Source organism: Mytilus trossulus, chromosome 11 (assembly GCF_036588685.1).
Source record: "Mytilus trossulus isolate FHL-02 chromosome 11, PNRI_Mtr1.1.1.hap1, whole genome shotgun sequence".
Classification (NCBI taxonomy): Eukaryota; Metazoa; Mollusca; class Bivalvia; order Mytilida; family Mytilidae; genus Mytilus; species Mytilus trossulus.
The window spans coordinates 21,715,808-21,727,710 of NC_086383.1; the positions used below are offsets into that span (position 1 = coordinate 21,715,808).

At 34.4% G+C, this 11,903-nt stretch overlaps 1 protein-coding gene across 1 annotated transcript; it reads right to left on the reverse strand.

The window, feature by feature from the left end:
* Positions 1-6,727: 6,727 nt before the first annotated feature.
* On the reverse strand, positions 6,728-10,891 carry LOC134689598 (uncharacterized). The gene is made up of 5 exons (XM_063549566.1): positions 10,656-10,891; positions 10,062-10,201; positions 9,391-9,623; positions 8,271-8,419; positions 6,728-6,915 (listed from the first exon to the last, which is right to left on the reverse strand). The coding sequence occupies exons 1-5, from the start codon at positions 10,777-10,779 to the stop codon at positions 6,836-6,838; spliced, it is 726 nt and encodes a 241-aa protein (XP_063405636.1). The 5' UTR covers positions 10,780-10,891; the 3' UTR covers positions 6,728-6,835.
* Positions 10,892-11,903: the final 1,012 nt, after the last annotated feature.

Sequence of the window (11,903 nt, forward strand, 5' to 3'; positions counted from 1 at the left end):
TATTTACTCAAAAAATCCTAGACATAGCCAGGCAAAACATTCCAACTCGACATGTATATATACGAAACAATGACCGACCATGGTTTGACAATGAATTAAGAAGAGAAATTCGTAGAAGAGACCGTTTTCGTAAAAAAGCCTTAAAAACTAAAAAAAGATTGCGATATCAATAAATACAAAAAGCAGAGGAACAAAGTAAATAATATGAAAAAAGCTGCAAAAGAAAAATTTGAAAGAAGTTTGGATAATCTTATATTAAATAACGTGGCTAACCCTAAAACTTATTGGAAAATAATGAAAATGCTTATAAAATCAAATAAAGGTTCTGGTGATTTACCCCCACTTAATAATATTATTCACGATGAAAGCATGGACGATGTAGTGTACGGAGACGACGAGAAATGTAATCTGCTAAATAAATATTTTAGTCTGATTTCTTCCCTAGAGGAGGAAGGTGTTCCTATACCCGAAATTAAGCCAAGAACAAATATTTTTTTAAAAGACTTGGTAATTGAAATAGATGAAATAGTCGATATAATTAAAACTTTAGATCCTAATAAAGCATCTGGTCCAGATGTCATAAGCCATAAAATGTTGAAAATGTGTCCTGAAAAAATAGCAATTCCCTTAAAAATAATATTTAATAAATCCCTACAACAATGCAAATATCCCACCAGCTGGAAGATTGCTAATGTAATAGCATTTTTTAAAAAGGGGGATAGTTCGTTACCATCTAACTATAGGCCAATATCGCTTATAAGTTGTGTAGGGAAAATAATGGAGCGAGTTGTTTATAAACATGTCTTCAATCACCTACACAGAAATAAGTTAATATATGAATACCAGTCTGGTTTTCTGCCAAAATATTCGACAGTTCATCAGCTTTTAGAAATTTATAATTCTATATTAAATTCATTAGAAAATAAAGAAATTAGCTGTTTTGTTTTTTGTGACTTTTCTAGAGCATTCGATAAAGTTTGGCATAAAGGATTGATACATAAAATGAAGTCATACGGTGTTGACGGAAATTTATTAAATTGGTTTCAAAGTTACTTAAACAACAGACAATAGCGAGTTGTTATTAAACAATCTTCCTCTGAACTTTGCAGTATTTCAGCTGGTGTCCCACAGGGTTCTGTTTTGGGACCGCTGTTATTTATTATCTATATTAACGATATTGCTGAACACTTGATTTCCTTATGTAGGTTATTTGCAGATGATACATCTCTGGGCTACTCTAGTCGTGACACGACACAAATACAATCAGTGATCAGTCACGACCTGAGTGAGCTCAGCGAATGGTCAAAGAAATGGCTGATGTCCTTTAACCCAGCAAAAACAGAAATAATGTTGTTTTCATACATTGAAACTCCAGAAATGAATTTCACTTTCAATGATAAGAGGATTGAAGTTACAGACTTCCACAAACACTTGGGTGTTACATTTAGTAAAGATGCTAAATGGAACACCCATGTGGATAATATCATAAAAAATGTATCTAAACATTTAAATGTACTTAGAAAATTAAAGTACAGGATAAGTAGGAGCAACTTAGAAAAGCTTTACTTGACTTTTATTAGACCGCTTCTCGAATATGCATGTGAAGTTTGGGATAATATGGGTGTGGGTTATTGTAAAAAATTAGAACAGCTGCAGCTTGAGGCAGCCAGAATTGTAACAGGTCTTCCTATTTTTACAAGTAATAGAATTATTTATGATGAGATTGGTTGGGAAACTCTAGCTGAACGAAGAGAAAGAAGGAAATTACAATTATTCTATAATATTCAGCATAATAATGCACCAGCCTATCTTTGCAATTTAATTCCACCAACAATCCAAAGTACAGCTGTTTATCCATTACGTAATGGGAATGATTTAATATACCCTTTTTGTAGACTTTCATTAACCCAAGAGTCCTTCATACCTTCAACAATACGACTGTGGAATAACCTTAATGTGGTGACACGTAACATTGACTCTTTAGGTAAATTTAAAACCGAACTAAAAAATCTTAAATTAAATTCAAAAGCCCAAGTACCAAAACATTATGACTTTGGCAATCGTAAACTCAATATTATATTGACACAACTTAGGTGCTCAGCTTCTTTTTTGAACTATGATCTTAACAGAGTCAACATTATTTCAGATCCGTCTTGTAGTTGTGGTGCTAAGTTCGAAGATTCACGTCACTTCTTTTTTTATTGTCCTAAATATTCGAATATAAGAACCAATACTCGAGCTAAATCATCGACCTGTGGCCCTTTTTCAGACCCAAACTCTATCAACTATATATTCTACAGTAACCACTGAGCATGTTCTCAAAATGAAAGGACTCTCCATGGTACTATACAAAATAAACCGAACAAAACAAATGTCCACCATATCAACTCGTAGACAATACATCTACCATATGCTCAGATTTAAACCAGCTCCTACCAAAACTACTACCAATGAGTAATGGATTCCTAACATAACTACTTAACTTATTACCTACTCTTACTACATGAAATTTCAATACCGAAGGCATATATCTATTTAAACTGTCACTGGAAACTTAATTCTCCGAAATAATCCTGGTTGCAAATTTAGCCAATGTAGCGGCCCCTAGAAGCCTACTCTTACCGAACTCTACAAAGGGTTATTTAACGTGCACAGGACGTGACATTTCCTGTACACGGGGCATCGTATTTAACGTCCCCAGTCCGACCGGATGGTCATACCATAAAATCAAAACTAGAACACAATGCTAATATCGGGTATCTTTTACAATATTTAGATCTACAATTATAAAAAAGATATTTAATATCAAAAATACATATTTACACTGTCTATTTACAACTCAAAACACACAACTTAACGATCGTAGTCCTTCATCCACGTTGGAGGTTTTCTAAACCGTCTTGGCCGATCATTATTTACATCCTCGCGATCATCTAGATCCAATAAGGGCAAAGAGTCAATGATACTTTCTTTGTCATGGCTCTATGATTCTAACTCTCCTGTTTTCTTAGGACTTTGTTCGTCAACAAGGTTCTCTCCCCTTAGTATTGTTTGGGGACAAGGGTGCATCCTATCAACATGTATGACTTGACCCTCTCCCTTACGTCGACAATTGACTGTGTATGTGACACTTGAGGTTATCTTAAGCACCTTATATGGACCACGCCACTGATTAGTGCCTCTGCCATGTGTTCTTGTAATTCCCGTGCCCACTGATTCTGAGGTATTGACTGAACTTTAGATGGTAACCTTATATATTAAGTCAAGGGGGTAGTAGGGGACACTTCCCGTCCCAACATTAATCTATTAGGGATGTAACCAGTGGTCTCATGCTGAGAGGACTTTTTTATAAGCCATCATGATATAAGGCAGTAGTACAATTAATGTATGTCCCAATTGGAGTGATATTCATTTACTTACCCCGTGAGCATGGTAGCAAGTGTTTTATTGCATCGTTCAACCATCCCGTCAGATTTCAGGTGATAAGGAGTCGGTCGGTTCTTTTCTATCTGAAGCAACATGCATATTTCCTTAAATAAGTGGCTCTCAAATTGACTACCTTGATCGGAATGAATAATAGTTGGCACCCCAAACCTAGAAATAACCTCAGTCATAAGAATATTTGCAACTGTTGCTGCCTCCATGTTGGGCATTGGATGACTCTCTGTCCACTTAGTATAATAGTCACTTATTAATAAGATATATTTATTGCCTTTTTCACTTGCTGGGAGTACCTTACGGATATCCAAAGCAGTTCTCTCCATGGGATAACCTGACTCTTTAACTTGCATAGGGGCCTTTGGTTTCTTTCTCTTACTAAATATTGAACAAAAAGCAATGTAACTCATAGTATCAACTCTAACACCTGTCCAATAAAATTTGTCCTTAATCCTAGCCGTAGTTTTCTGAATGCCCAAATGAGGAACTGTCCTTTTATCATGAGCCATCTCAAGAATTTTACGTCTATCCTTTATTGGTATGACAACATGCTTCAAATTTGTTTCCGGGTATACCATCTTGAACCTTGATATCATTTCATTGGGACCAATAAATAAACTCATAGATATCAGGACAAAATTTTGTATATACGCCAGACGCGCGTTTCGTCTACATAAGACTCATCAGTGACGTTCGAATCCAAAAAAAGTTAAAAAGGCCAAATAAAGTCCGAAGGTGAAGAGCATTGACGATCAAAATTCCTAAAAGTTTTGCCAAACTTAACAACATAACTGTGTTTGCCGGTTTGTGAGTATGAAGGTTTTGAGCCAGTTGTCAACCATCCTATGACAGTCTGCAAGTCCTTGTCTGTTTCTTGCAATTGTCGTATATCTAGCTCAAGATCATCATCCTTGACCCCCTGAAATTGTACCATATTGACTGAGCCAACAGCTTCTCAGTTCTTGACAAAGCTACACTGCTTACAAGGGATACGACTCAAAGCATCGGCATTGCGATGTTGGGTGCCTGGTATATGCTTAATAACCATATCGTATGAACTTATAACTTCCAGCCAAAGGGCTAGTTGACTCTCTGGGTTTTTGAATCTAATGAGCCATTGTAATGAGCTGTGATCTGTCCTTATAATAAACCGCCTAGCGCTCTGTTATTTGCATCCGTGATAGCGATAATAACCACACAATTCCAAGAAACATCTGAGCTCTGTTATGTTTTGGATAACTGGCTATTCTTTTATACACTTTATTTTATTGGGGTCTGTAGCAACACCCGATTCTGAAACAACATGTCCGGGAAAAGTAACCATTTTAGCAAACAAATGACACTTTTGGGGTTTGAGTTTAAGCCCTGCGCCTTGTAACTTTACAAACACCTTGCGTAAATTATGTATCATTTCATCAAAGGTCTTAGCCATAGCTATGATATAATCTAGATATATGAGAGAAATGTCCCATTGGAGCCCTGTCATAACATTCTCCATTAGATGCTCAAAGGTGGCAGGGACGTTTACCAGACCAATTGGCATACAGCGAAAGTGATAAAGACCCTTCCGTGTGGCAAAGGCTGTTTTAGGGCGATCTGATGGCTCTTTCTCAAGCCTAGACAACTGGACAGACAAATTTGCGGCTTTATCCATTTTTATGAAATAATATGATGTCTGACTATTTACTGACTGATATATCTAACTAACCAACTATACAGCGAACAAATCCCAACGCTGCCACCAAATTCTCTGAGGTGCAGGGGGTCCTTCACGCCAGATGGTACTTTATGTACCCGTAGATCCTTACCAGGGTTACTTCCCTGGATTTGTTGTGTATCGTTGGCTAACCCTTACAAATGGTAATGTGTTTCCTTAACTTAACTTAACTGTAAATGTAAAAGCCTTACAAGAATAAACAAAAGATTACTTCCGATAATTATACAAAATAAAACCCTTAACCCAAATATGGAGTACAGCACAAGGGATGCCTAATTGGAACTGTGACTTAACCTTACTTCAAAATATAAGATATATGACTGTTAACCTATTTGTTTTACAGAACTTTAGTTCTTTGATTCAAAGGTAATATAGAAAATATGGTTTCCAGTGCGCCCCTGGTCCTTATTCAGGGCTAAGGTGTCACTGGTCCAAAGGGACAGTATTACGTTGTCACCTTATTTATTATATACCACAGAACAATATGTCACCACCTTATTCAGATAGTGCAATTGGCTCTTGCTTATATAAGCTTAACCAAAGGTCCTTGGTATGCTACTTCTTATTCAGAAATAGTTATTATAAATACCTTTTCTTTAGTCTTCACTCTGAGAACTCTGACGGCCGAACTGCTTATCGCTTTTATTATTATATTGATGTTTTGGGAGGCGACTTTCCTGATATGGAACTTGCGCCTACTGCTTAACGTTGTGAGAAAGTCTACTTAATCTCTAACAAAAGTGCATAATATCCTCTAAACAGAAATAAATATATTCCTTATTACTGTTACGTTTCAATATAACCCTAAAGTTCTTTAATATCAAGCACCTAATTTTCAATTAGGCATGATCAGAACCAGTTCCAAAACTTCGGAAATCGTTCCCCGTATTGCAACCGTAAACAGCGTACGTAATTAACAAACGAACGTGAAAGTAGAATGTGTAATACGAACATTTACTGCATTTAAACATTTGCCGACTTCCTAACAGATAAAATTAGAACTTCCTAGTAATATTAAAAAGGTAACTGACTAATTTTCGTCACAATACCACCATTCGTAATTCAAAGAACGCTAAATTAGAAAATACATCTTCGACAGATTCGAAAAATACTCACATTTTCATAAATGTCAAGCTATTAACAAATGTGATGTCATTTTATGGAGCAGTTCTTGATAAATGTTTGGCGAATATAATTAATTCGTTCAACATATGAAAGATTTCAATGATTTCCAAAAGTTACTACACGTCACAATTCTGCATAAGAGCCATATCCTCAATGCTCAATGACAAGTTTCGAGGAAATATATCCCTCCACAATCACCACTCTCAACTTTCAATCATGGAGTTGTTATATATTAAGAACTGCGTTGGCCATGTTTCTTATACTTAACAATAAGTCTGCCACTATGAATCTATTGTAAACCATAGTTAATGATGAGACAAGAAACCAATTTTAATATCAAAAGAAACTATAACACATATACATCATACGCTATACTGCGAAAAATCAAATATTATCAAACATTTTGAGTAGATCTAAAATGACAAAACTATCAAAATGTAAAAATAGTGAATATAACAATTTGCACTTTATTTTAAAACATGTGATTATTTTTATCTTCTTTACTATATTATCAAGTATCAACACGTTTTAAAAATGTTTTGATTTCAGATGTTTTTATTGAATATTGCCATAAAAATACTCTTCATTGATTTCGGGCTCAAGATCCTTTCGTACTGTTCGTAGTCTCTCTGCACCTACAATATTTTACTCTAATTACTATATTATTTAAAAGTTATTGTCATGGACTGAAAAATACAATAAGGAAAATGTCTTCCATAGCTTCAGTCTGGTATCAGGATATGACTTTTCAAGTGCGAATTATCAGTTTAGTTCAATTCTATGAATTCCCAAGGCTGAGCTAGGACATTAAGGAAACACTTTTTATCGACAATAATTCTTACAGTTTTGTGAAGACGTGAAATCACTTTAATATATATGTATATATATTTGCACATCTAATGCGTTGTGAATGTCACAGTATATACCTTTTCTGAGACCTGCATAACATATATTACCTTTATCAAACTTTCTACATTCACGGCGAATTAAAACTTGATATTATGACTATTTTTAAAGCTACCTCTATATATATATTTTTTCGTTATATGTCGGTTGTTTGCTGTCTTAATGACATATGTCTATATAGGACGTCTTTTGAACACTAGTTAGATATAATAATTCGGACAATTAGTATGTACTGTAGAAACAAGAAACCCACAAAAATTAAGGTGATGCACGTCGATGTTGATGTGTTCCGCAAAATAAAGCATCTCCTGTTCCACTAGTTACTATTTCCGCAATGTTTCGTAGGTAAACTCACGTTGATGAGTCATAACTATTTTTATCATATACTTAGCATTAATATGATAGCTTTTGCATATGTGTAACGAACGGAAGTACACAAGCCATAATTTCCCACCCAGGCTGATAACCCATATCAGCCCGGTCTGATAACCCATATCAGTGGCGTCTCGTGCAAAAACCCATAACAGTGCTTCTCGTGCAAGTTACTTCCGGTGTTACCGGTATCGGTTGTTTATTTTTCCATTGTGACGTCAGATATTGATGACGACGTCAAAATTTTCGGGAACTTTTGTGGGGATAGTTTAGTACTAGCTAACAAATGACATTGGCAATTATGAATCATTTTATAGTACAACAAACATGGAGTAATAATGATCATGAAACTCTTCCAAATATTCAATGTTTCAAAATGCCTCTATAGGAAATGTTACCATACAATGTACATATATATGGAGGTAGTGATGCTGTTGGTTGACAATTATAGTATATTGGATTTATAACTTAACTTCTTTATAAAGTTTTTGACTGTTTTAGTTGTTGCATTTGTTTTTTTTTTGCCTTACATAAAACTATTGTCGGAAATATATGAAAAAGCGATTAGTACATGGCCTTTTCCATATCAGCCTGGGTATCATCCCGAGACCCATATCAGCGCCTCGACTCCGTCTCGGGCTGATATGGGGGTCTCGGGATGATACCCAGGCTGATATGGAAAAGGCCATGTATTAATCTCTATGTATCTCACCTTTTTTCCTGTCTCCAGATCTAACACTTGGTTTTTTCGCTTTTTTTGTTGAACTTCCTTCGAATTGTCTGTCATGTTCTCCAATTTTGTGTTGTGCAGCCAATACCTGTTGCATTTGGTCTATGCCTACACCTTGTACGTCACCGGGTCTATAATTATTTATTATAATAGCATTATATTGCATTTCAATATACTATCATTTCTGTAAATGAATAAATTTAAATGTTTAATAACACTATATAGACTGAGTACTTGTATTCCAAATAAACTCATCATAGATACTATGATTCCAATTTAATATTAACGCCAGACGCGCGTTTCGTCTACAAAAGACTCATCAGAGACGCTCGAATCAAAAAATGTTAAAAAGGCCAAATAAAGTACGAAGTATTCATTCTTCGTGTTTTGTTTTCCTTTCCGGCATATTTATAATATATTCAATTTAAAGAAGGAGTCCAATTCATACAAACACTCGTCTGACTTCGTTAGGGACACCAACATAGTACCAACGCGAATCTAAGGTATTAATGTAATACCTTTGATGTTTTTTAATGGCGGGAAAGGGCTGACTCGGACATTAACCTTATATTCACATTGGTCTCAAATCGAATGACCTTTAATAAACTATTGAAGTCTTATATGAAAGAAAGAGTGTATTTTGGGGCAAAATACTTTGCCCTGTATGGAAGGAAAAGAACCAAGGATTCCGAACATTTGACACATATAATTCCTAAAGTACATCCTTAATACAAATATGAAACAGTTAATCATTATCCTTTGATAAATAATAATTATTTTAATATTTAGTAATTATGACATGAGCTATCTTCGTTCAAAGCAACATATCTCCATGATGCAAATTTCTCTCTGAAATTCTTTCAAAATGAAAGCATTTCATCCACGCAGAATGTGATCTTGTCTTTCGTTTTAAACATTATTCCAACAAATAAGCATGCAATACTACAATTATCGCTGATGATTTCTTTAATCATGACAAAAGTGCGGCCAGTATGAATACGTATATTAAAGATGAACACTTGATTGTTAACATCTTTTAGTATAGCCATAGACTTTTACTGTTTATTATTAGAGTATAATAAAAAAAAAAATGTATAGATACTTCTGGTAAAATTCCTTTGGATGAGATGTTCGTCCTCTCGAGAGAATCTCGTATATCTGTCCAGCAAATTTATCTGTAATAGTGTCTGTAGGAAGCTGTCTGTCGTGTCTTTCACCACACCATTCCATTGTTGAATCCTTAAGCTGTTGTATCACAGTATCTCGAACGTCATCACGACAACTTTTTATTTGAGTCTCGAGCATCAATAACTGAGCTTCCACTATTCTTTTTACCTGATATTAAATCAACCAGAAACACAAACTATGAGCAGGCCACACACATTTGTGAACCCTGTCATTCAGTTAAAAAGTTGACACATTCCATTAGATTAATAACAAAATATTTTCTGATCGAAAAACAAATAGGACGGAAGAAGAGATGGCATAAAAAATATCTACCGTTGAAAACCTCAATAGTGTTAAGGGATATTTAGGTTCAGACAGCCAGATGGACAGTAGAGAATGACGGACCTAAGAACTAACTTGCGATTCAACAATTATAATTATATATATCTTGCTCCAATGATCGATGTATTAAACTTTAATTCATAAATCGTTACTTTAACTGAACTAAATGATATTTGAATACAATGTATAAAAATTGTCCGGACAATTTTTTTCCAAACGATTCTATTTATTTTGAGCTTTATTTCTTTTAAATTAAGTACTCACGTCCTTTTCACTTTTATGAGATTGGTCAACCATTGCTATATTTGATTTGCTTAGCCGACTTGTTTTCTGCTCTCTTTGTTCATATTCTTCCAAAATAGCTATGCAGTTGCCGAAAACTTCATATACCATTTGGGCACTTGCTATTTAGTAACATCAAAATGATAAATATGTTTTAATTTGAATAATTACAATACCATTTGTCAAATATTGTAGCACATGTAGCAGTTTATTCTGTACGTTTCGTTTGATTTTTACCTTCAATATTTGACAAATGTTGCGAGGAGTATGTCTTACACGGTGTAGACCAATTATTGAAAAGCTGTGAAAAAGCGCTTCGTGTGCAATAAATGTTTTCCTTCGAGTATGTGATAACGTATAAATCACTACTATATTCAAATATACATAAAACATATCCCTCTAAAGGTGTTATAACGTTCAAGGTCTTACTTTTCAGAGGCGCATCTCTACAATGTCAAATGTCTTTTCGATAATGCAGAAGTTATAGCAGTGAAAGATACAATTAAAATCTAAAGACCGTCGATTTGATACATTTTTTGGACTATCTTAATAAATTAACAAATTAAATTGTCCTACCATCGGCTGATCTTTGACAATGCTTTAATTCTTGAGCCTGCTGCTGATGGCGTCCGAATTCTTCTGGACCATAACGATCATGATGACTTTGATCATATTTTCCACCATAACCCAGTCCATACATTCTGTTGAGTATAAGTCTTAAAGAAGAACAACTAAAATGGGACCAATAGTTTGTCAGTGGCCTTATAGAGGTTTTTCAACAGTGGATATTTCTTTAAAACCCCCGGCTATATTTAAACGTATTCATCGAATTAAAAGCTTTTAAAATTATAAACGCTTTAAAGCGCATGTCGTTCTATTTTACCTGTTAAAAGACACTATGCAATTTATTGAATTACTGCATTATTTTAAGCAGACAGGGTTTTTTTCCAGAACGCCTACGAATAAACTGAAATATGCATTTTTGGAAAATTGAATAATAAAAATTGCTAGTCGATTCTATCAAGAATTCGAGGTATCTGTTTTCAATCAACGATATTGACAATTTGTTAAATTATTTTCATTTTATACTTTAATTGGTTTTTTTTTAATTTAAGTTATTTTTTGTTTTTTTATTTTTTGTTGGTTTTCGATGCTTCTCAATTTTCTAATGCAATTTTGTCTCTTTTTTTTGGAGCGCCACTTATAAATAAGTCTTGTGGAGATGAAACGTGCGTCTGGTGTTGGTAAGCCTGTGATCCGTTTCACGAAGCTACCCTAGACTTTTTTCATAAGAATATATCTTAGAATCCTTATATGACTATCGGAGGACACCTCAGACCTCGCCTCGAAGCTGTCGTATGATGATACTAGCAAAAGATATCGTAAATCTGTAGCAATTTCGTTAAATTTTCAAATATCAATCATTTGTCAGTGTATCGGTTTAAATACGATTCAGGATACAATCGTGTATTTTTGAAGGCAATGCATCGAATGTCACTTGTTTACAAATCATGATAATATTTGTCAATCTATACAGATTAACTTATGACCAGGGAAATGAGAAAAGAATGTAAGGTAATAATTAGATAATTTGCAAAATTGCAAAAATTAAGTGCAATTTATATAAATAATCTTATGACTATTCTTATACAATCCTAAGACACCTCTCGTGTAGTCCTAACATGATGACTAAATTTAAGTGATGTCCTGATTAAGAACCAGTCACTGAAACCCACTTATGACTAATGTATATCGTGAGACCATCCAAAGACAACTATCTATATAAGTGTGAAACTAGCCCCTAGCATCTTTGAACAACTGTTT